Source organism: Prunus avium, chromosome 1 (genome assembly GCF_965620075.1).
Source record: "Prunus avium chromosome 1, drPruAviu1.hap1.1, whole genome shotgun sequence".
Taxonomy (NCBI): Eukaryota; Viridiplantae; Streptophyta; class Magnoliopsida; order Rosales; family Rosaceae; genus Prunus; species Prunus avium.
This window is the reverse complement of record NC_142284.1, coordinates 56,109,625-56,134,924: the sequence shown is the minus strand read 5'-3', so window position 1 is coordinate 56,134,924 and position 25,300 is coordinate 56,109,625. Positions and strand designations below refer to the sequence as shown.

General features: G+C 37.2%; 4 protein-coding genes across 8 annotated transcripts; 1 reads left to right on the top strand and 3 right to left on the bottom strand.

The window, feature by feature from the left end:
* Positions 1-235: 235 nt before the first annotated feature.
* Positions 236-3,150, bottom strand: LOC110753088 (F-box protein At3g26010-like). Of its 2 annotated transcripts, none has more exons than XM_021953899.2 (3): positions 2,741-3,150; positions 2,170-2,329; positions 236-1,920 (listed from the first exon to the last, which is right to left on the bottom strand). In XM_021953899.2, the coding sequence occupies exons 1-3, from the start codon at positions 2,934-2,936 to the stop codon at positions 528-530; spliced, it is 1,749 nt and encodes a 582-aa protein (XP_021809591.2). In that variant the 5' UTR covers positions 2,937-3,150; the 3' UTR covers positions 236-527. The 2 variants fall into 2 exon arrangements, with proteins under 2 accessions (XP_021809591.2, XP_021809606.1); XM_021953914.2 differs by having other exon boundaries at positions 2,170-2,292; positions 2,741-2,872.
* A 5,481-nt stretch (positions 3,151-8,631) lies between these two features.
* LOC110754015 (2,3-bisphosphoglycerate-dependent phosphoglycerate mutase 1) lies at positions 8,632-13,356 on the bottom strand. 4 transcript variants are annotated; one of them, XM_088247657.1, is made up of 9 exons: positions 12,514-12,657; positions 12,014-12,285; positions 11,548-11,771; positions 11,063-11,181; positions 10,812-10,968; positions 10,568-10,669; positions 10,342-10,461; positions 9,768-9,860; positions 8,632-8,860 (listed from the first exon to the last, which is right to left on the bottom strand). In XM_088247657.1, the coding sequence occupies exons 1-8, from the start codon at positions 12,564-12,566 to the stop codon at positions 9,816-9,818; spliced, it is 1,092 nt and encodes a 363-aa protein (XP_088103783.1). In that variant the 5' UTR covers positions 12,567-12,657; the 3' UTR covers positions 8,632-8,860; positions 9,768-9,815. The 4 variants fall into 4 exon arrangements, with proteins under 4 accessions (XP_088103783.1, XP_021810706.1, XP_021810713.1 ...); XM_021955014.2 differs by lacking the exon at positions 8,632-8,860 and adding an exon at positions 9,427-9,660 and having other exon boundaries at positions 12,514-12,656; XM_021955021.2 differs by lacking the exons at positions 8,632-8,860; positions 12,514-12,657 and adding an exon at positions 13,139-13,356 and having other exon boundaries at positions 9,427-9,860.
* A 2,641-nt stretch (positions 13,357-15,997) lies between these two features.
* LOC110753363 (Pollen Ole e 1 allergen and extensin family protein) lies at positions 15,998-17,536 on the bottom strand. The gene is made up of 2 exons (XM_088247360.1): positions 17,260-17,536; positions 15,998-16,532 (listed from the first exon to the last, which is right to left on the bottom strand). The coding sequence occupies exons 1-2, from the start codon at positions 17,411-17,413 to the stop codon at positions 16,207-16,209; spliced, it is 480 nt and encodes a 159-aa protein (XP_088103486.1). The 5' UTR covers positions 17,414-17,536; the 3' UTR covers positions 15,998-16,206.
* A 3,849-nt stretch (positions 17,537-21,385) lies between these two features.
* LOC110753178 (putative glucan 1,3-beta-glucosidase A) lies at positions 21,386-24,749 on the top strand. Its single transcript, XM_021954012.2, has 8 exons — positions 21,386-21,809; positions 21,909-22,028; positions 22,137-22,334; positions 22,401-22,562; positions 22,828-22,997; positions 23,339-23,494; positions 24,007-24,359; positions 24,514-24,749. The coding sequence occupies exons 1-8, from the start codon at positions 21,624-21,626 to the stop codon at positions 24,696-24,698; spliced, it is 1,530 nt and encodes a 509-aa protein (XP_021809704.1). The 5' UTR covers positions 21,386-21,623; the 3' UTR covers positions 24,699-24,749.
* The last annotated feature ends 551 nt before the right edge of the window (positions 24,750-25,300 follow it).

Below are 25,300 nucleotides of genomic sequence, written 5' to 3'. Positions count from 1 at the left end.
GCCGGTGGTTGGTTCGCCGATGGGAGTGTAGAGGAGGAGAAGATGATGAAGGGACTTAGAAAACGAAAACGTAGTGCCATCTTCGGAAGTTCTTCGAGCTTCCGTTTTTCGTCCGTTGGTGATCGTTGAGCCAATGCCAAAATCGAAAGGACCCATTTACCTCTCTTAACCAGAAAAAAATCATAATTTTGTATCCAACATTTGCTGACTCATTCTTTTCTCTTGAGTCTCATGCTAAAATTCGAACAAGTTTCCTCTTGGTGAATAGAAAAAGAAAATACATAACGTACCTAGAGAGCTACATTATTCTTAATTAATAGAATGAAAAAGAGTCAGGAAGGGAAATTAAGATATGCTCTAGATGGCGACGAGCATATATACATATACAGGAATTCCTGAATTCGCCTGCATGAGAAAACTGCAGAAAATTAACCACTCCCAATTAAAATACAAAGTCCAATCGCAAACAAATAAAAGTTTACTACTTTAATTCTTGCAATCTACTAGCTAGCTTCTAGTTCCTCCAGCTAGCAGAGATGGGCATGCTGCTGCTGCTGCTGCTGCTGCTGGGGTAGTCTAGGAATTGAGGTCGGCCACCATGGGAACACAACTGTGTAATAGCCCGGACGTTTTGCCCAGTGTTTAAATATCTTTGACCACTTTCCTGTGTGAACGTTCCACTTGATAATGTCATCGTCCACATGCAGATAAAAAATATCCTTATTACTTGGGTCAAAAGCAATCGGAAACATACTCGATTTGAACGGAATCATTTCAGCTTCAAAGGAATAAACCCCGCGTTTACTCAAATACAACTTTTTGCCAGCAGCTGCTCCTCCATCATCTTGTGATTGTTTCAACTCATATAGATACAGACTTCTGGAGAGCATGCTCATGTTGCACAATAGCACATATCCTCTGCACACACCCAAGTACTGAAGCATAAAACCAAAGTCTAGAGTCTCCTCAAATATGGTGAAACCCAGTTTATGATCAATAATACCATCACCATTATTGTTGCTGCTGCTAGTTCCATCATTGTCGTAGAATGGACCCAAACCAATAACAATAAAGTCGAATTCTGTTAGCCAATATAACATTCCATTGTATGTAAAGGATAACTCCTTGAGGCGACCAAAATCGAAGTGCCGTGGGGACGAGACAACTGATTCTCTCCACTCCCCAGTGTCAGAAGAGAAGATATCCACGTTTAATTTGAATGTATCACATTTCTTCTCACCATTTTCAAATTCGACAGGAGGAAGAATTCTCACAACCGTGTACCTACACTGAACATTATGCTGGAAGTTGTTTCCTTTCCAATCATCTTCCTCGCATTTATAGTCAGGAACATTGCAGATGAATCCTACCCGCACACTCTTGTGGCATTTACTTGGGGTGGGAGGAAGTACAGCATATTGCATGGTGTACGCATTGCAGATGTAGTATATGCGTTGATAATCCTCCGTCATGCAGCACAAAACCAAGTCATTATATGTCGCTACAACAACTGGTTTTTCCATCAAACGGTGGAAACGCATGAATCTATTGAGCGCCCAAGGTCGTAGATTGGGTGACGACGACACCATAGGACGGAATTCCACAGCTCTTTTGGTTATCAAAGTGCGTATCTTTGGAATTCCCTTATAACTTTGGATACTTACAAAGCAGCCAATAAAATAAGGATCTTCAATGAGGGTGCACCAACGCTTGGACACAGTTTTGCATTGAAAAACATATTTAGTGCATGCAAGTCGGCATAGGATTTCAGCCAATATACCATTAGGTAGATCATCAATTGATGTTCTTCTTTCTGCTGATAATGATCTCTTTGATCTTTTTAACTTACTCGAGGTCGGCAATCCAAGAGACAATCGGGTTCTCTTCCTTGCTTTGGTAGCAGTATCGCCTCTCGTCGACCTGCGCCATGCAATATATTATACATATAATTTACGCCCTATAAAGAAAATGTTGCGTGGAATCGACAAATGGTGTTCATTAACTAAAACGAATTTGTATGGCAGAACTAGGCCTGAAAAATTTATAAAGAAATGAGGCCTAGATCACATGAATGTTCCTAAAACTATTTATCCCTAGAAGGGATACAGAAGTGTGAATTCTAATCTGTTTTCAACTCTAGGAATAGAAATTGTGTAATTTGAAAGAAACCTGCATAGAGTGTTGGCCTTGAATTGGTTCTGCTCAACAAATCCAGATAAAAGCTTCATGGAACCATTGTCATGCTTAGAGCTCATAAGAGTATTGGTGCTGAACTCGGGTATCTTTGCAGATCTAGCAACATGTTTAGCATCACTAGATTTCTGAATTCGTGCAAGATTCATAAAACAAGAGTCTAACTACATTGGCCATCAAAATAAAAATAGTTCTGCATACATTAGGAAACGAAAACTACAAGCAGTCCACCCAGCACATAAGCAATAACAATTAAAGCATCAATCTAATGGAAAAGCTTGAACTGGTAAACGGTTTACCAAGAGTTCAAAACTCATAAAACACATCGCACACAACGCAAGTGATTTTCAACAGCAGCAATGAACATACAGACAGTTTCTTCCTGACCATGACTACCAAATTTTTAATAAGACCTATTAACATATGAAAATTCCTATTACCTTAACCGTTAATTCTAGTCACCAATAACAAAAGTGCGTAATGGTCATGAAACCAGATTCAAAAAGGGCACCTAAATTCCACAGATTGGAGAAAAGAAGTTTCTTACCATTGTCGGCAATTCTGTTTCTATTGAAGCTTTTACAAGCATTAACGCTCTGTTTCAAGCATTGGCCGTCGTTGGGGTCCGGCACAGGACAGGGGGCGGGGCCCTTGAAGCGGATGCGGAGCCGGCGGGACTGCGGGGCGGCGCCAGCGTCGGCAGCACAGAATTCATTGAGGAGGGGGTTTTCCGATTCAGCCATGAGAGATGAAATACCGAGAGATAAGATTCAGTTTCAAAAAAACAAATAAATAAACTCAGATATCGGAACAATGGAATGGTGATTCTCACGGCTGGGAGGCTTTTATGGTGGATGAGCTGGCTGGTTCCTTTTAGTTTCGGGTATACTGCAATTCTATTCCTTATTGTTAAGGGTTGAGAGAGAGAGAGAGAGAGAGACGTGAGATAAATAAATGGCTTAATTTCACAGTTCACGAAAATATCAGACTGTGACATGTTTACTAATCCTAATCGGATTAGAGGAACTGAATTGAGCAGGAATGATTAATTTTGAAAAGCCAATATCAATTAAATTGAGGAGGCATATGTGTATCATCATCACTCTTCTTAATACTTGACATGTGTCCATAGACATAACTATGTATAACTTTTTATTTTGTATTATGAAATTATGGTTATACATATGAAGACGTGTCAAATGTTGAAAAAAGTGGTGAACATACACCTTGATTAAAGTGGTGGACAAAAATGCTCTCGCTGTTGAATAGGCTATTGGAGATGCTCTTTTAAGTTGTTTCCTAAATTATCATGAATATGAATTGAAACTAATTTGATTGTTAAAATGCACTTATTCTAAATAAATTATTGAGTTTAAAGCGAATTGCAAATTTGGAATTTTAAAATTTGTATAAGGATATAATGGGTAAAAATTAGGGGTCATCATTAGGCTCGCGAGCCCATGGGCAGATGGGGGCCCGCCCGGCCCATTCAGAAAAAGCTTGGCCCGTTGTTGAGTGGGCCGGGCTTGGGCTTGGGTGTCTAAAGCCCGGCCTGGCCAACAGACTCGGGCCGTTTGAGCCCAAGAAAGCCTGGCCCACGGGCTCACATACGTATAAATAAATAGATATTAAAAAAACCCAAGTTAAATGAAATATGGAGAAAATCATTATCTATTATCATTGTAAGAATTAAAAAAATGAAGTATGAGAAAAAATATGAATTTATTAATGTGGGGTTGTATAACTATATCTTTATATTTATGGGGAAAAAAGGAAAAAGCGAACTATGAAGTTATGAACAAAGAAAAAAATGGAGACATAAACATATAGACAAATGTAAATAGAGAACTATGAAAAAAATGAGGAAACATAGAAACACACCAAAACATAGAAAAAAAATACATATTACAAAAAAAGACAAAATAAAGTAGGCTCATTTAGGCCCGCCCAAGCCCGATGAGATTTTTCAAGCCTGGCCCATGGGCTAGGCTCGGGCTTTAAATTTTCAAAAAAAAAATACGGCCCGACCCAAGCCCATTAAATTTGGGCTGGGCTAGCCCGGTCTAGCTCATTGACGAGGCCTAGTAAAAATGATGGATGCCTCATGGGCTAGTTCTCCAGTAATTAGAATAGGGGTGTGCAAGATCCAATCCAATCCTCCCAAACCGACCGATGATGTTCCCCATTATGAGTTACATTATAAATGTAAATTCATAATGTATGTGACCCTTCATGTACTACATGATTGGATCATATGGCTGATTTGCTTGTGAAAATTTAATCAAATCAAATCCAATCTAGTTAGTTTCATACTTATTTTTCTCATTAGGTAATTTTCATTAAGAAAGTTATAAACATTATAAGTAATTTGATTGATTATGTTTAATATATTATAAAATCAAAATAATTTTCTCTAACATTTCATTTATATTTTACATTGATGTCTATTAAAATGTTTGATTATATTCAACTTGACGATAAATGTTTCATATATCATTATTATTTTTGTTTCATTATGAAAACCGATCATCCAATCTAATCCAATATCAATTAGGTCGGATTGGATCATATTGGATTTAAGCCTCTGCACCTTTCAGAACTACCCCGTTTTATTGCTGACTTAGGCCTTTGGACCTATCAGAACTACCCCGTGTTATTGCTGACTTAGGCATCAGAGGGCCCTTGGCCACCACCACACCGGTGGTTTTTCGATTGATTTATTTTGTCTTGCAGGGAATCTAGAAGGAGGGACGAAGAAGAAAGAAGAATCATCTACAAATATTCTCCCGTGAGAAATTTGCACAAACAAGGAGGACAAAAACTACGTTTTTTACGAGGACCTCTTTGATTTTCCGGAGGGCCCAGAGAGTTTGAGAGAGGAGGACTTGAAGGAGCTATGGGGTGATGGTCCATTGGAGATGACCAATACCGACAAGGTGTACGAGGTCTTCAAGATGGTGGCAACTTGACAAACGACGCTGTAATGCAATTTCCGAAGGCAAAGGGAAGCGAAGGCGTAGTGGGCTGAGTAATGAATTAAGGGAGGCGATGGCGACTTCCAACTTAGTTTCGGGTATACTGCAATTCAATTCCTTGTTGTTAAGGGTTGAGTGAGTGAGAGAGAGAGAGAGAGAGAGAGAGAGAGAGAGAGACGTGAGAGAAATAAATGGCTTAATTTCACAGTTCACGAAAATATCATATTGTGGCATGTTTACTAATCCTAATCGGATTAGAGGAACTGAATTGAGCAGGAATGATTAATTTTGAAAAGCCAATATCAATTAAATTGAGGAGGCATGTTTATTTTAACCTATGTGTATCCTCATCACTCTTCTTAATACTTGACACATGTCCATAGACATAACTATGTTTAACTTTTTATTTTGTATTATGCAACTATGGTTATGCATATGAACACGTGTCAAATGTTGAAAAGAGTGGTGAACATACACCTTGAATTAAAGTGGTGGACAAAAATGCTCTCGCTGTTGAATAGGCTGTTGGAGATGCTCTTTTAAGTTGTTTCCAAAATTTTCATGAATATGAATTGAAACTAATTTGATTGTTAAAATGAACTTATTCTAAATAAATTATTGAGTTTAAAGCGAATTGCAAATTTGGAATTTTAACATTTGTGTAAGGATATATAATGGGTAAAAATTAGGGGTCGTCATTAGGCCTGCAAGCCCATGAGCTGGAGAAATTATAGAATGATACTGTATCACCACGTCAGCTAGTGATACTCCCATTCAAAATCTGCCACGTGTACTTTTTAAAATAAAATTAAACTATATTTTACAACTGGACTTTGGCTTACAACTTTACCCTTCCAACTTTAATGACCCCAACCCTTCCCTCCTCCATCTTCCCTGTGCTATGCCCCTGCTATCAACGCCGCACAACCCTCTTCCCTTCACCCTCTCAGCCACCCACCCCGGCCTTCCCTCCCCCTCCAATATTCCCACCCCCTCTTTCTCTCCCTCTCATTTTCGGTGAAAAGTTAAACCCATTAATAAAAATCCAAAAATCTTAAAAATATGTGCAAACCCATTAAGCATGAAACCATAAATCTTAAAAAAAAAACCCATCTTCTTTAGCTTCAAGGGTGTCTCCAGAGATACAATAGTAGAGTTTGACCGGATTTTGTTTATGGGTTTTGAGTCCTTTGACAATAGAAGTTCTTTAGATTCATTAACTATGAAGACGGTGAAGCCTGAGGTAGGTGGTGAGGGAGAAGGGAAGATGTGTGGTGTCGCAGATGGGAGGCATAGCGCAGGGAAGAAGACGGTGGACAGGGAAGACGGAGGAGGGAAGGGTTGGGGTCATTAAAGTTGGAAGGGTAAAGTTGTAAGCCAAAGTCCAGTTGTAAAATATAGTTTAATTTTGTTTTAAAAAGTACACGTGGCAGATTTTGAATGGGAGTATCACTAGCTGACGTGATGATACAGTATCATTCTATAATTTCTCCATGAGCTGATAGGGGTGATGGTCCATTGGAGATGACCAATACTGAGGAGGTGTACGAGGTCTTCAAGACAGTGGCAACTCGACAAACGACGCAGTAATGCAGTTTCCGAAGGCAAAGGGAAGCGAAGGCGTAGTGGTCGTTGAGCAACAAATTGAGGGAGGCGACGACGACTTCCAACTTATACTTCTTCTATACAACCTTGAGACGACGTCAAAACACTATCTTCTTGTCTACGATTACGCCAAACACCATTGCAAACCCTTTTCTCTATGGCAGTGGTGGTGGTGGGGTTGTACTAGGTTAGCGAAGAGTGCGAGGAGGAGGTGGATCTAGGTGGTGGGTATGGGGAGGTGGGGATGGGGGTTGGACAAGAATACCCTCAAAAGTTGAGGCACGTGGCATTCATGTGGTTTTTTTAAACAAAGACTTGGATGGAATTTGCTAAAAACTGACGTTGGAGGGGGGGGGGGGGTAAATTGGCAATAAAAAAAAAAATTGAGGGCTAAATTGGTAGGAAAAAGAAGTTCAGGGTGATCATTTCAACATGCGTGATAGTTCGGGATGTTTTTCCTCAAAAAAAACCTTATGTTAGGGTTTGTGGGTTGGATCTAATGTGGGGGTCTATTGTGAGTGTGGGTTGAGGAGAGGTCTGGAGGTGTGGATCGGGGGTGCTGTGTATGAGTTGGTTCTACTTTGGATGGGGGAGAAAGCGAGAGAGAGACTAGATTGGGAGGCAAAGAGGGGAGGTGGAAGAGGGAAGGAGAGGTGCAGTTTTTTTAATAAATAAAATACTCTTAATTTTTATTTATTTATGGAATTTAAGTTTTTACCTATATTTTAAAAAAATTCATGTGCCATTATATTATGGGTCATGCTAAGGAGACCAACTTTAGATACCAACTTGTGTACCAACTCTCTAATAGAGGTGGAGCCCACCAATACAATGGGTCCCACGCTCTATTAGAGAGTTGGTACACAAGTTGGTATCCTACATATGTGCCACGTCAACATTTTAACTCAATACATAAAGGAACCTCACAACATAGACCAATTTGATGTATAAGGGGTGTTGACGCTAAATCTTGAACAGATAGAGATGAGTGCAACTTACAAATGGGATGGACGATCGAGAGATCGATTGAATATTGGATGCCGATTCTTCCTGTCCTTGGATGCTGATCCTGAATAGAAAGAAGTCGAGACTCGTAAGGTCTATGGAACCGGTGTGGAACCAGCCTAAGACCCTCCGATGCTGAAGTAAGTTTGTTGTTTTAAGAGCTCTTGCTGTTGACCATATAGAAGTATAAAAGTCAAGCTGAAAAGTCTTACCCCTGTATTGTAGTGGAGGGGCCTATTTATAGAGGGCATTTAGTATGCTCTTAGTACTCATTTCCGATGTGGGACTCGTGGGAGGGCCCTATGAGGTTGACACGAGTATTTAGATATTTCTGGCGGGTGCTTCGAGGCTGATTCTGTAGAATCGGTATGGAATACCGATTGTAGGCTGTGTTGGGCCTGCAGCGGCTGTTCGTGGCTTTGAGGCAATGCCATCGGTGGCCAATGCCGATTGTCCGAGGCCTTGGGTACTTGGGCGAGTTTATGAGATCCACGTGTCGTTGCACGAGTGGAGGGTCAGATATGGTACAAACAGGGGGTACTGTCAAGGACCAACTATGTCACAAAAAAAAAAAAAAAAAAACATAAAGGACCAACCTAATTTCGTAAACTTGAAAGACCATTTATAAAATTAAGCCTAAATAAATACTTGCCTCTTCGCCATGCATGTGAAACATCTTTTTTTTTTCTTTTTTTTTTTTCCAGCAGAGAGCCTTTTTTTAAGGACTCTTTTTTTAAAAGTACAAGCGATAGTTTAAACTATAGGACATGAAGATTTCTCACACACACACATAACAACTATGATGCCATGTGGAACTCACATATCCAATGATATCATGCCATGTGGATTAAAGAAAAACTAATAATACTTTTTTCGTGATAAATTAAAAAGATAAGACCCATAGTAATTGTACATTTGTAAACATGATTTTTTTGGCAATTCCTTTTCATCTTGTGCCATTCCAAGCTGCTGGTTATCCCCTTTTCCCCATTTAGTCATAACTCATCAAGCCTATCATGTAATCGCCTTGTGTAAGTTAGTCAGGAGGAGCTCCTCGTCAAAACTCTCTGCAACCCAAGAACCTGCATGTTCTGTACGTGAGTATGAGTATAGCTGACAAAAGAAATGAGGGAAAACCAGAGTTGCATGGATATGATTAGGTACTATTTATTAACTTAAGAACCAATAGAAACATGATAAGTGATAAAATAAAAATAAAAAACCAATAGAAACATGATAAGTGGGATTGGATTTTAATCGGTTTCGAACAACCTAAAACCAACATCCAATCTGATCAAAAATAAAAAAACCAACATCGAATCCAATTTGGAGTCTTGAAATTAGCATTAGATTAAGTTGGTTGGTTCCATCGGTTTGGATTGAATTGCACAACCCTAAAAGGCAACAAGGCTTTTATTAGGATACTGAATTGATGCGTTTAATTATATCTATGAATAATACTAACAGCATTTAGATTCAGCGTGGGTAATTTGTCTGTGAAATATATATATATACTTGCTATGTAGAGATGATGAACTGCATGTTCTGTACGTGAGTGAGTACTCTCCTTGACAGTGTAACTCAACATCCTTTATTCATTTGCTGCTTGAAGAATAAAATAATAAAAAAAACCAACCAACAAATAAAATGGCCAAAAAGATGTACCCTTATTTCAATCTATCATTACATGATTACAAACTGAGAAGATTGAATAATAACACATGAGCTTGATTAAATTTGCTTGCTACACACATACAAAAAGTATACAGAAACAAGTAGCCAGGTCTCTGAGCTTGAGAGCTGTAATAACAATATATTTCGTATATACGTAAACCTTGAAATAAGCTGACACCAAACGGTACACTACTGAAAGATAAGCCCCCTGAAAAAGCAGAAGCAGAGAGAATGTGCACAAGCATATTCAAGATTTTATAACCAGAAGAAAACCTGTAAATGAGGTTCCCTACTTGAGAATAAATTGTGGGCTACCTAGTAAATGAGGTTCCCCCGAAAAAGCAGAAGCAGAGAGAATGTGCACTAATGAACCATCTCATCTAACTTCTGCCTGTAAAGAGCCAATTTCTGCAACAAAATCCAAATAGCAGAAGCTTTAGCGCCTTATTTTAGGATTAATAATTCTAGAAACTAGAAATAAAGAGAAATATAGTTGCAAGTGATATTAAACTCTGTCCATTTGCTCATGCATATACTGAGAACTATGAATGAAAGCCATTTTGAGATGTACATTAGGGTCTGATTAAAGCCATATATATGAGTCACAGCTTTCCTTGACAGATAAAGTTCAGTGTTTTAAGATCAAGAAATACTTGAAAAATTGAATGCACTAAACAGAACCAGTTGCTGTGTTTTGGGAGCTCCCTTTCTTTACTCAACAAATGGAAGAGAAAATTACACCACATTTTTTTTCCAGCCCAAGTACTCAAGTATTTTTCAAATTGCAACCATTTTGATCATGCTCATGAGTGTGCATGAGGAGACAAGCTATTGAGACTCTAACATTGAACTGCGGAAAAGATCCAACTAAGTGCAGGAAGTTGCATACCTTGGTGTAGGCATAAACCCCAGCCTCAGCAGGTCCGGCAGGACTTCCCCTCCTAATGAATTTCCCCTCTTTGGAAATGTAAAGCATGGGTATTCCAGTTGAAAGTTCTAAACTAATAACCTGCCAAAAAAGAACAAAAAAAATATATGATTCTTGTCTTTTGTTCTATAAAATGATTAGTCCCAAATATGTCGTGCAAATCTCAATGATCAAAATGGTCTGATACCTCTTGAGAAGTTAGTTTGTCAAGATACATTATTATGGATCTCAATGAATTCCCATGGGCAGCAATCATCACATTCTTTCCAGCTAAAAGTTGGGGTTCAATCTGCAGCGTAGTATTTATGCAGTCAGATGTTAGAGAATGGCATAATGTCACCGAGTGTTTTAGAACTACACATAACATATTGAATGTAATACAAACATGAGGACAATCATATAGGTAAGCATATGATCATGGTCATTCTTACTTGATCTTTGAAATAAGCAACAGCTCTTTGAGCACACATTTCCAAACTCTCGCCATTAGGAGGGGGTACGTCATAACTCCGACGCCACTCATGAACTTGTTCCTTCCCATATCTATCTGCTGTTTCCTGTTTATTGAGACCCTGTAATTCCCCATACCTAAAAACAACATGAATGCCATGCGGGAGTAAGTAGAGGAAGGGGATAAAGGGAAGAAGAATAACTAGACAAAAAGCAGAGATGGAATTACTACATTCTTTCATTCAACCGCCAATCTGCTACAACAGGAATGGATTGCTTTTTTGTGTCCTCACTAAAAATCTGACTCCATGCCGTAGCTTGTTCACTCTCATTATGCATTATAACTGGCACCTGCAGGCTAATTGATGGTTAACAGGCTGAAAAAAGAATATAAAATAAAAAAATCATCTCTCATCCAATGTAACATATTTAGGCCAAAAAAAGGAAAACATAGACTTAAAGGAGTTGAGCATTAAAACAACTGTGAAAATGCAGCTCAACTTAATAGTGTAGTTTTTTTCTCTTTTTTCCTACTTCTTTATATAGGATACAGACAGATGTTTTGTCTGCTTACCCCTGCCAATTACAACCAACGGTATAAAACCAATTCAATTATGCATGGACATCAGTTTCCAGTTTTCTACAATCATAAAGCTTCCAAATAGCCATTTAAGTTCTTCCTACTGACATTCAACAAAATCCTATACCCCAAATTACCTTCTTACGACGGTGCTGTGTCATGGCAAGCATGGCAGTCATCTGTGCACGAATCAGCGCAGATGTATAGATCATGTCGATAGGTATGTTGCTGATTCTCTTGCCAGCTTCGATTGCCTCTTCCACACCCTTCTTGGTCAGAGGGACATCAACACAGCCTGTGAACAAGTTCTTTTCGTTCCACAATGACTCGCCATGCCTAATCAAAATCAGAGCTGCTTCACCTGAAATGGATATGGAAACAACAGTTGGAAATTTTCACCAAGAGAAAATGTATTTCAAACTCATCCACATATGCCATATCAATTGTATAAAGTTAACCAATATGGTATTCATTCAGCTCTAGCCTCATAGGAAACGATTTTATGCAAACATGTTATTGTAGAATGAACAACAAACAATTACTATGCGTATATTTATTTACTATTCCCCAATGAATCAAAATAGAATGAGTAAAACTGCTTACCAGATTTCTTCCGAGAATCATTGGATTTGTTATGTGAGGGGGATGAAACTATATCGATCAATGAAGTCTGGGAAGTCGAGGCTCGAATTATACTAAGGTTTCTCTGACTGGAGTTATAGCATCCTCTTTTTGACAGTCCAACATCAACCTCAAAAGCCTTTGAAATCAATCTCACTGAACCTTTCCCAAACTCTTGATGTAGGCCGGAGGTATTAAAATGCCCAAGGGACTGAGAAGCCCCAATGCTTTGGTTAAATACAGCAGCAGCCATGCTGAAAATTCAAAATATCCCAAGTAATGGCGTAAGTACAAAAGTTATACATACGGGAGGACAAAACTATCTTCAAAACCAAATCATCATAGCTTTGGGGACAAAAGAAAAAGAACATCTTCTACATCTTCCTATGGTCAAAAGCAGGGATGAAAATAAAGGAAAAAGATTAACTGAAACAAAAAAGCAGTTAAAAGTATTGTCATGCTTCTAAGAAAATGACAAATACCTTTTTCTTCTAAGAGTTCTTTGGCATTCCAAATTCAAAATCAAAACCCACATTAAGATGAATCATAATCAATCAGCTCCTATTAACTTTGAAGAAAAAAAAATCCATAAACTTAAATACATGTAAGGAAGGAAAAAAAACAAATGCAGCTCTGAAAAGCATGTTTATAACATCATGATCAGGCGAATTTGACCAACACCTGGAAGGTTAATTATTAGAAAACTAGTACTGAATATGTAATAAAAGTTTAGAGAGAGAGAGAGAGAGAGAGAGAGAGAGAGAGAGAGAGAGAGAGAGAGAGAGAGAATGTGCAGATCAATATGGAAGGGGTCGAAGTAAGCAAATTTAATGCTCTCGAATAATCAACTTATTCCCAACGAATATTAGGCGAAACAAAAATACCAGAAAGGAATGGCTTTTCCTTAATTCTTCTAAATGTTCAAACACATTCATGTCAAAATCACAAATGAAAAAACAAAAAGGAAAGGAAAACGGAAAAAAAGAAGAGACCTTTGCAGAGAATCAAGGTATCAGAGAGAAACCCAGAAGCCAAAATGCCCAGAAGCAAATGCAGAACAAATAAAAAAAGCAGTTTAGAGAAGGGTAGTGGGTACTTAGAATTTACCTTGTTATATAAATGAAAAGCGACACAACCGAGGCAGAGAAAGTGCAAAAGAGAAAATGGGGACACAGTTTATTACGAGAGAGGTTGACGGAGAAGAAGATGATGAGTTGTTTGTGCAAAGTTAATAGCTACATGTCCTTCTCATTGATCTCCAAGTCTCTCAACGAACAAAACAGGAGAGGGAGAGACAGAAAGAGAGTTACATGTGTATTTTGTGTTTTATATAAATTTTTATTTATAGAACAAATCGTTGTAGTTTGTCGTCGTCATTAAAAGCCTTCTCAGGGAAACAGTATATTGACAATTACCCGAAGTTGGCAACAGATTGGTGGGCGTTTATGCCTCTGACTAAGTTGGGCTTGTTTGACTTCAATCTTTTGCTTTTGATTTTTTTGATTTTTTTGTCTAATATTAGTGATTTTATTTATTTATTTCAATTGTTATTATCATAGATAATAGAACTTTATTACATGGTTAATATGAGATAAGAGGATAAAGCACGGGCTAATTACTCGGATAACAAATTTCATATCATAATTTGGATAAAGAATATGTTAGAATATGTGATGCGCGTAGATAGAAACTCGTAAAAAAAAAATTGATGTTGATAATAAAAAAGAATTATTATTACCATTATTTTGTGTTTAAACTACATGATCCAAATTAGATTGCCTCATCTACCACAAGAGGGTTTAGCTTTCATGGGGCATGCATGAAAATGAGCCTTGTAATTTATAAATGAGTTAAGAGTTTGAGCGACAAAATGGGTGTCTTATTTTTTTCAAATAAAGCCAACAATATTTTTGTCTTTTGAGTAGTTGGAAGGGCCATGGCTTCCTAAATACATATAACTAGCAGGTGCAGCTAGCAACACAGATTTAAGGGGGAAAAATACCAAACAAAGCAACCCTTCAAAGTCGCCAATTTAAAAGTACCACCTACCTCCACCTCAACACACAACTCTCTCTCTCTCTCTCTCTTGGTCAAGAGCATTTTCTCTCTGGTTTATTTGGTGTTTGCATATATAACACGTGCTTGTTTTTGCTTATTCACACAGCTTATGCATGGTTACACCAAATACATGCAATGCAACCATGTGACACCTAACCCCTCCTCCATCAGCAGCATTCAATTATTTATATCAGATCTGGAAATGGACTGGTTCAATGTTGAACGGTTCCAGATTTAACCACGTGGCAAAATCAACAAGGAAGGAAGAGAGGGGTTCAAATCAGTGCGCTGGGTGTGCAAAGAATATTCTGGCATTGTTCCTCTCTTCCCTAATTGGAGAAACGTGTGGGTTTTATTAGACTTTAGAGTAAAGCTTCAAGTCAAGCTTGCCATCCTCAGGGGTTGTGTTTTAGGTTTAATTATATAAACCATTTTAGCATATTCTCTGGCTATTGTATTCCCGACTAACTCTTGATCTAATGGTACTTTTTTCCCAATATTAGAAGAGATTTCAGATTCGAATTCCTCATTATGCATTAATTAAACCCAAAAAAAAAAAAAAAAAAAACTATTGATGTTGTGGAAAAACCTATTTTGACCACTTAATATAGTTCGAATTTTTGGTAACTTTTTTTATCAACATATTCTAGGCATAAATGATTGAATAGGAGGATGGAAATGGTGAAGTAAACCAAGAATATTAGGGTTTAAAGATGACCAAAAGAGCAAAACTTGTAAGTTTTCCTAAAGGGTCGTTTTTATGTAAGTGTATTAGTCTTCCCCTTGTGACCTTGTTTCCTGCCTAATTGAGTTAGGCTTCAAATGATTATAAATCTCACAATGAAAACCAAGTTGCCCATCTTCATACCTTCTAATGCCTACTGCTTATTAAGGTACGTACGACTAGATGATTATAATCCATTTAGTCACTCAACTGACATTACAACCTCTGCTAAAATATTAATCTCTATATAATCATCAGAAGTTGCATTCAGACATACCATAGATATAGACAATTTTAAACAACATGAGCTGAGCCGTTTATAAAATGGCCAAGGCTCTGCCTTCGGGAGATTTTGGTAAGGGGGTTGAATGTCAATCCAACCATTCAATCATTAAAAAAGTTTAAGTCCAATATTTTCTCTCTTTTATTGTATAATAGGATTGAACCCCTCCCACAATACAACCCCTTCATTATAGCATTTCCATTCTACATTGAGCGCCATCTTTGAAAAAATAAAAGCCCTTTTGTTCATAATTTGGGAAGTCCAACTTCATTTTGAGGGTGTTAGAATCTTTGACCAAGACCCCAATGGCATTGAGACATCATTAAAGACTTCTGTGGAGAGAATACGAAATAGGGTTATGAACAATCATGAACATTATGAATATTTTTGGAATGAATTAAAGATATTGCTTGATATATAACTCTCTGTTCAAATATTTTAAAATAAAAAAACCCACTTGAACTTTAGTCAAGTTGGCTAGAGCAAATGTGCTTCATACTCTGCATCCGAGTTCGAATCCCCCTCTCGTAGTTTAAATTTCATTAAAATTAAATATCGTTTGCATCAAAAAGGAAAAACCCACTTATCCACCCACCGGGGAAAACCATTATTTATTTGTGTCAAATGTGAGACTTGGGCCGACCCATATTTATCAAGGCCCGGTCCAAATTTTAAAGGACTAAAGTCTAGCCGTTGAACCCATATAGACACAATTTACATAGACATTTGCTTGGGACGACTTTTCCTTTGCGCCTTAAAAACACAATTTGGAAAGCTCAACTTCAAGGTGCTAATCACTAGGCTTGGCGTGCTAATCAGATTGCATGCTTTAATCCTTCGCTGACAATTTCTATGCAATGTATCAGTACCATATTCGATTCAAATCCTTTGAGAAAATCAATTTAATCAATAATTAATAATATTATTTAACAGAAGCTATCATTTCCAGGACAGAACAGACCATGTAATATAGTTTAAGATAGTATTAGCAAATAAAATCAAGAATCTCTAGATGTTGAGATAAACAAACAAACAAATAGTAGCAAACATTGGCAGGGCAAGCCGAGCAAAGTATTAAAACTAGACACATTCTAGGAACTCAAACCACATCTACTCGTCGAACTCCTGCAATTGCTTGAGAATCTGGGCACAACCAGACACGGCTTCATTCTTCATGAACCCCATTGCATTGGCAAAACGGTTGTATGATGCAATGCCGTTGTAGCCGGTGAGGATAACACGTGCACGGTCACGCCCTGGGGAAGCTGCCGCACAGTCCTTCTGAGAGCTGCTAACAAGAACAGCATCACAAAACTGGTCCTCATGGTCCTCTGTGACGGGGATCTTGTAGGTTCCTGTTGAGTCAGTTCTCCCTTCTTTGGTGTATCGGATATCCATGGTCTTCCTGTCTCTGCATTCTAGTCTAACAGTGGCACCTGATACGAACATCACCAAATAAAACTTGTCAACGGAAATGTACAAATCATAGATTCATAACAGTTTCTTCCAATTCCTTATAAAATTTCACTTCAAATCATCAATAATACTTAGGATAAATACAACCAATCCCAAGACAATACTAAAGCAGCTATGCACTCTAAATTGATATCCAAAACCAGTTGTCAATTTGTCACTACATACGTCAAATAGGAGAATAAAATTGTATCAATAACCATCGAGCCACCAAAACTTTCCCCAATTTTAGTCACGAATCGATGTCATAGCAATGTGTTAGACATAAACGCAGTTGAGAGTGAACCTAGATATGATGAAACACTGTAGCCATTTGATTTCATGTCGTTAGCATTCTCAAATTGTATGCTAGTATGTACACTCCCACAATGCTTGCGCTTACTTGCAACAATTCTTTTTTCTCAGAACAATTTGATGGGTCTTAATTTTCATTAATTTTTCTGAGATGGGTTCTTTGTTTATCCGCACACAAGAATCCTAAAGCGTCAACATTTTGACCATCTACAGTCCAACAGGTCCAAACCCAGTAAGATCTGAAAGTAAAAAACCAATCTTTCACTTAAAATTACAAAGCAAAGAAAGAACCCTTCCAGATCTAGCGAGTTAGAAAGAAATACTAAACCATAAACAAAAAGACCCACATACCAAAAATCCAAAATGAAAAAACAAAACCAGAGTAAAAATGCTTACCGGGAATGTAGGTGGTGGCTGAGGTCTCAAACCCAGCACGGCAAGTGTCACAGTAGACCCTTCCTTCCACCGTGAATGGGGTCCTCATGGGACGCGTGGCGATGGCCAGAGCCGGAAGCACACACAGAGCAAACAGCACAATCAACTTCGCCATTGAGAAGCTTTTGAAGTTTGAGTCTTTCTTTTGTTTTTACAGAGATTTGAGGAGAAGATAAGAGTGATATATGAAGAGAGGAGAGTCAGGAGGTAACGTGATGATGATATTTGATGATAAAAGGCAACGCAACGAGTGGCATTAGTGGGAAAAAGTTCAGCAATAGACGGACAATTGATTGCCCTAAACCGCGTAAAGAGGGCTCTCCTCTACTTGCCGAAAATATTACACCGCTTTTCGAACGAATAGAAGAGTACCACGTGGTGAACATGCCTTGAAAGTGTCAGGTGGGGAAAGGGTATTGGCGATTGCAAGGAGATATGGGGCGAAAGGGCACAGAGGAAAGAACTGGGCTTGTGATTAAGGGCAGCTGGCGCTGTCGGTGGACACATGGGGGCTCATGCTTTTAGAAGCTTGTGAAAGCAGTAAAGTGGTGAACTGGTAATGCGCTGTGAAACGACCGCGTATTGACTATTGGATTGGATGTAGCGTGTTTTTTAAATAATGGAAATAAATCGGATAAAAATTGGAAATAAATCGGACAAAAACAAATGGAAATTAATAGAAAAGGGCCTGGTGGGCTCTAAAGCCCTTAGTGTGTGGAGCAAGCCCTCACCTTTCACGGTGTTTCAGGCCTAAAACAAACATTATGGGCCACATAATCACTTTTTGAGCACAAATACATTAATATATTCAAAATTTTGAATTAACGACTTCATCAATAAATCCCACCTGTTTGTTTGCATACGTGGGTTAGAATAGTTGCCCTTCTTACGCTAGAGTTTTATCTTTCTCCCAATACATTAGAGTGATTTAGAATATCGCTTTGTTATAAAAAAATCACTCACTTTCCAACTCTGATCACAAATGTTTAAATTTATATATTGCCACAATCGAGGTAAAATTAGAAGTTTGTTTGGTGGATCGGACATCACTGAATCGGACGGCTATTAAAAATTCCCTTATTATAACCCCTTACTATAACCCCTCATTCTACTTTCTCCGCTTATTGAACGCTTTTTTGAGTCCATTTATAAAACCTTCGTGTTATAGTGATGATGAAACTAGCCCAATCTATTTGTCCCAAAAAAAAAAAAAAAAAAAAAACTAGCCCAATAAAAACCGAGACAACCCAGGAAGGATCATAATGTTGATCCTTCTTCAATAGCACGTGCCATATTGATCATTGGCAGCAAATGAGAAAAAACAAAAAACAAAAAACAAAAACAGCATACAAGATTTGAAAATCTATGGAAGTTGTGAACGCTTTGTACAGCAACAGGCTTTACCTTTTTTTATGGATATATTCTAGACGGCAACCTATATCGTGGTGTTAAAGTGGAGACAATCTAATGGAAATTTGGGAAGCCACTTAGTTTTATATATTTTGATGCTGACAAAATGTTCCTGTTAAACAAAAGAAGATAAAAGCAAATCTAAGTTTATTTACTAAAAGATTTTCTTTGGCCTTGATTCCTTCTTCTCATTGATTTGATTAATGATCATGTTTAACAGAAAAAATGATCAATGACCTTGTTCTTTGCATCTTCTAGAGGATTGGCCATTTCAACTTGAACCCTTATACATCATAATAAAAAATAAAAAATTTGAACCGTATACGGCTTTAGTATTAATACAGGCCATTATCCGGTAATATTCACCTATCTCTTAAGAAAATATTTCTCTTCATATCACTATTTTGAACTTGTCAAATTTAATTCACGAGAAGTCACTTTAGTGGTATGTGAAATGAGAATTTGATTGAATGATCAACACCAACGATTTGCTTGCTTGACTTTGTGTTATCAGTTACTTTAGTCGCAAAAAGTGAGTTTGACTTTGTATCGATCAAAGATGATCGATGCTTCATTTTCATTTTCAAACCTCTTCATAATTAAGCAGTAAACAAACACCATTTCCCTTTCCACTCAACTGTCTGCCTATTTGTGATTTTAAATGGAGTTTAAACCCTAAACCTTTATAGTGGTCTAGAAGAATTAGTGGTCTAGAAGAATACATTACAAGTCAACCAAGGAACTTTTTGGTAATTAAGCAGCCAACTAATGAACTTTCCGAACCCACGTTGAGCAAAGCTTGGAATATATTAGAGCATTTCTAATGAGCTTCTAAATTGAACTTTTAGAGAGAATGTTAAAATAAGGAGATAATTAGAAGCTCCTACACATAAAAGAGCGAGAAATGGACTTTTAGTGGCTCCATTTCATTAATCACTAATATTTTAATATTATTTTGAACAAATTTTTTATTCATATTAACTCATATTTGTTATAATTCTCTAAACAAAAAGCATGGTTAAAGTCGAAATTTTATAAAGAACTCACAACTTCAGCATTTTATATAACAGTTGTCAACATCGGATAAAGTAAATGATAATCGGACAGGTTCAACCCCATATAAATGAATCTTAATTCGTTTGCCCTTTTTCCCCACTTCAAATTGGTAGGTTACCACCACTAAAGTTTTATTTATTTATTATTATTAGAAAAATAATAATAATTGTATTCATAAATTAGGCACAAATACCATCAGCACAAGGACAAATACGAATACCCACAAAGCACAATAACCACACATGATTAATCCAGATACAAAATTTCCACCGAAAATATAACAAGTTGTTATAGTTGACCAATTAAAGTCTTCATGTCAATTATTTTGCACAGAATTTCCAAAGATAACAAGTTGTTGAGTATGTGGAAAATAAATATTCTAGAACTAAAGCTTAAAGCATCCATAAGCCAGCAGATAGCCTTGCATTTTGGCTTGGCTAGTATTTCGAACTTGGAACATTATTTTGGTAACATGCAAAAGTTGGACTTTTCTTGTAAGCATGAAAAATAAGTTATCTACAACTAAAGCTAATAAAAGCTTCGCATTAAAGAAAAACACCTCGAATATTGAATATCCTAAACTTCAAACTTCTCCTAACTCTGCTTTGCTTGAAAAAGATGTTGAATCTTAAGGGTTTGGTTGGAAAGCTTCTGATCCAATTGGAATCGCTTTTCATCTCAAAACATAACAAGGAAGAAAAAAATTAGAAGATTCGGATCATACAAATTGACGTCATAGATGAACCCTACAAATGGAGGATTGGCAACCAATTGCGTTAAATTCTATGCATTGTTATATGAAAGTATGATTTGGATGGAGGTCTCTTTACGTTCGAACTTAGGGTGATAAACTAGTGCGCACGTTTCTGTGTTTTCTAATGCTTTAATAGGAAAAACAAAGAGAAGTTTTTTTGTAACCAGTGATTACAAGGTCAAAAGAGAGAGGGAGACTCGAAACAATTCTCATTCTAGATGATTATATAATTTTTTTTATAACAATTGAGGGAAGGTATTCGAATGAGACTTCTTCCAATATTAAATGAGAGAGAGAGAGAGAGAGAAAATCGTTTTGCATACCCGTGGTAAAAAAATTTAGAAGTATTTATGGATTATATAATTACTTTTTAATTTTTGTTTGGAAATCATAGGTGCTCATCGAAAGGGACTTTAAAGTCCGTTTGTAGGAAACACTTCAATTTTTAATAAAAATTTAAAATGCTTTTTTTTTTTTTAATACAATCGATATTTGGTGAATCAAACTTAGGACCTTGAGTGCTCTTAGCCACTTAAACTACACGCTCCTTATATTTTAAGTATTCTTACAAAAGTGGTTTCAGCATATGTGCTTATGAGCCGGCAATGTACTTATTTTTAATTTTTGCTGAAGCACGCTGAAATGCCCTTCAAATTTCTGTATAAACTCTGCTTTCTAGCATTTCTCTGTGATTATAGGGAAACCCTGCGCTGACTTTCTAGAAATCTTTGTTTAGGCACCGAATATTTTGGCTGAAAATGTTGGTTCTAAATGCCTCCTATTCATTCAACAAGGCAAAGTCTAACCTGATAGGTCTATGTACTCTGTATCCATCATTGAATTCTGCAAATATTGTAAAATAATTCAAAATGCGATGCGGCATTAAAATATAGAAAATATAGCAGCTTTCCAGGATTCTAAAATTGCACCTATGGCATCCTAAAAGAAGTTTTCAAAACTCCAAAATATTGGTCAGAGTTTTGTATTTTTTGGTTGATATTTGACTCCTATATATCTATTTCTCATTCCTCAATCTCTTATATCTTATATAAGTTTGCCGGCCATAGAAGCCTGGCATACGACACAAACAAACATAAACAAACCAATGGCTTTCAGCTCAAGGACATGGCTGCTAAGCTCAGTGGTCCTTTTTTCTATCATGTCTCTTTCTTGTGGGAGAGTGCCTCCTAATTCAGGTCCAGTAAAAGCTGTTAATCTTGGAGGCTGGCTGGTCACAGAAGGCTGGATCAAACCGTCTCTTTTCGATGGCATTCCCAACAAAGATTTCTTGGTTATTAATTTCTCTATCTTACTAATCATTTCATATCTTGTATAGAATCTTCAACTTCGGTTATAGTTTTTTTTTTCTTTTTCGTTTTAATTGTTTTAGGATGGAACTGGACTTCAGTTCAAATCTGTGACAACTGGGAAATATCTTGCTGCTGAGTTAGGAGGAGGAAGCACCATAGTTGCAAACAGAACATCAGCTTCAGGCTGGGAAACATTTAGGGTAAAATTTTGACATGTTTTTTTTGGTTGATTTGCATTGTCAATATATTCTAGTATATAGTTTGTGCTCACAGAAATCTACATGGTGCTGGTTATTATTTTGTTGCAGCTGTGGAGGATCAATGAGACCACATTTAACTTCAGGGTCTTCAACAAAGATTTTGTGGGGCTTGATGTCAAGGGCAATGGAGCTCAGGTGGTGGCTGTTTCGAAAACACCGGGTAGCTCAGAGACGTTTGAGATCATAAGGAAGCCTGATGATTCGAGCCGGGTTCGAATCAAAGCACCCAATGGATTCTTCTTGCAGGTGATTGATTTGGTTTGGTTTCATCTTTGTTGAGACAGAATGTGATGGTGTGATTGGGGGATGCAGGCCAAGACAGAGGATTTGGTGACAGCTGATTATGCAGGGAGTGGTAGTGGATGGGGAAACAATGATCCATCTGTTTTTGTGATTAGCTTTTCTGGAAAATTGGAGGGAGAGTTTCAAGTAACAAATGGTTATGGTCCAAAGAAGGCTCCACAAGTTATGCGGGTAAGAGATATTGACAGCACAAAACTTCATATTATGTTTCGTTATGTGAAAACAAACTTATTAGGACATAAGTACAGTAATGTTTTCTTGTCAGATTTATGTTCTCGTACATATGCTAATATGGTTGAACTGTAAATCTCGACCACATATTCGAGCAAGAATCAACATGATTAACGATCTAATTAGTAGTAGAAATTACAACATGTTTTTAGGGATATAATTTATATATATGTGACAAGATTCATTGCCTGAAATGTGTATTCAGGAGCATTGGAACACATTCATAGTTGAAGATGACTTCCACTTCATAAAAACAAATGGATTAAACGCTGTGAGAATACCAGTTGGTTGGTGGATTGCAAGTGATCCAACGCCCCCACACCCTTATGTTGGTGGTTCCTTGCTAGCGTTAGACAAAGCCTTCTTGTGGGCACAGTATGTTTTACTCTTCTCCTTTATTTATTTATTTACTAATTTTTAATAAAATACATATTCTGCATCTTTAACACATTTGCCCAAATATTCTTACTTTTAGAATATGGTTAGAATCATTGTGTCCAAGACCTTTTTAGCTGCATAGGTCCAGGACGAATATTAAAACAAAAACAAAAACAAACAAAACAAACAAAAGTAGTGGTTGTGTTTTTAGACCCAACCCAAAATCCAACCCAAACATGTTGAGATGGTCCAGTCCCACTTTGCAGAACCACTTCCTGTTTCTGAGTTGAGAAAAGTCACGAATTGGCTTAACACATAAATATGTTCACACTTTGCAGGAAATATGGATTAAAGGTCATAATTGACCTCCATGCAGCACCAGGCTCTCAAAATGGTTTTGAACACAGTGCTTCTAGAGATGGCTCTCAGGAATGGGGCCAAACAGATGAAAACATACAGCAGACAGTTGACGTCATTGATTTCTTAACTGCCAGGTAAATACACAAGAACCCAACTAACTTTAGAATAAAATTATAGATTATTATAAATAAACCCAATCCCAGGCATGTATTTATAAAAAAAACTCACACACTATTTAAACATAGAAACACACCCAAAATTAACAATTATATATTTTTTGGGTGTGTTTATAAATGGGTTTTGAGTGTGTGTAATGATGGATTTTGGGTGTGTTTATAAAGTGTTTTGGGTGTTGGGTTTTTTTATAATTTCAGCCCCCATTTTGGGTGTTTTAGTGAAACCCCCATAAAATTATAGGTACCGTCTTTATTTACAATTTTATATACCGTTTATATTGTCAAACTGTAAATACGGATGAATGATTCAGGTTAAATTTTGTATGATCAATGTGTGATGCAGATTCACAGTCTGACAATATAAACATTTCATTGTCTGACAATATAAACATTTATCTGGTAACATAAGTTTGATAAGAGAGTGTTACTCCATATAGCGGTCTAATCTTATCCTATGGTTACAATTGTAGGTATGCTAGGAGCCCAAGCCTATATGCAGTTGAGCTCATCAACGAGCCTTTCTCCCCAGGAGCATCTCTACAGAACGTGACCAAGTTCTACAAGGCTGGTTACGCTGCCGTTCGCAAGCACTCCTCCACAGCATATGTGGTGTTTTCAAACAGGCTAGGACCAATGGAGCCAAGGGAGCTTTTCCCACTTGCCAATGGCTTAAAGGGTTCTGTGATTGATGTCCATTACTATAACCTCTTTGTGAGCGCTTTTGACAACTTGACTGTCCAACAGAACATAGACTTCATCCACACCAATCGGTCCCAGGAATTGAATTATGTTACCACGTCAAATGGCCCTCTCACTTTTGTTGGTACGTGACATGACCTAACCGTAGTGATTTTCGATTTTGGCACTTCTAGTTTAGCTTATCGCATTAAAAAGGGAGTGCTAGCGATAACCCTAATGCTATATTGTTTGCTTGTGGATTTTAGAATGTGGGTTGTGACCAAATTATGGTTTTGCAGGTGAATGGGTCGCTGAGTGGAAAGTTACAGGGGCAACAAAGGAAGATTACCAAAGATTTGCAAATGCTCAATTGGAAGTTTGGGGGAGAGCAACATTTGGGTGGGCTTATTGGACTCTTAAGAACGTCAATAAGCATTGGAGTCTTGAGTGGATGATAAATAATGGTTATATAAAGCTAACTTAGATTGTAACATCAATATATGCATGGCGCCTCTATACGGTAGGCATAATTCAATTTGGGTCCCTCTGACGTCCAAATTATTCAGAATCAATAAGAACCATTGTGCTGCTAGGATCTATTAATTGTCTGACATGACAGCAATAAAAGGCATTTTATGACTGTATCAATAAACAGTAACAGTTTTTCATCAAAAATAAACAAACAGTAACAGTTTCTCAAAACTAAAAAAACATAAACTCATGTTTATGGAATTGAAGGGTTGAAGCATACAGGTGAAGTGTAAAAACCCAGCAAGCAAAGGGAAAAACAAGTAGAATTCTATAGTGCGTTAGATCAAATTAGTTAGTTTAATCCAATAATTAAGAAATAGGGTCTTATCTGAATGACTCGGAAACCAAATTCATTACTCAAAATAGGAGCTCTATTGGGCTAAGTTAGACAGACCCTACCAAAATAGAAGCTATATTGGATTATCTTATGCTCTTTCATCTTATATATGAGTAATTTTTTGGTGTGGTGGTAACACCTAAATTAATACCGTACTCTAAATTTATGACATATCAACAATATATATCGTTTATCTATATTATAATACCTATAGATTG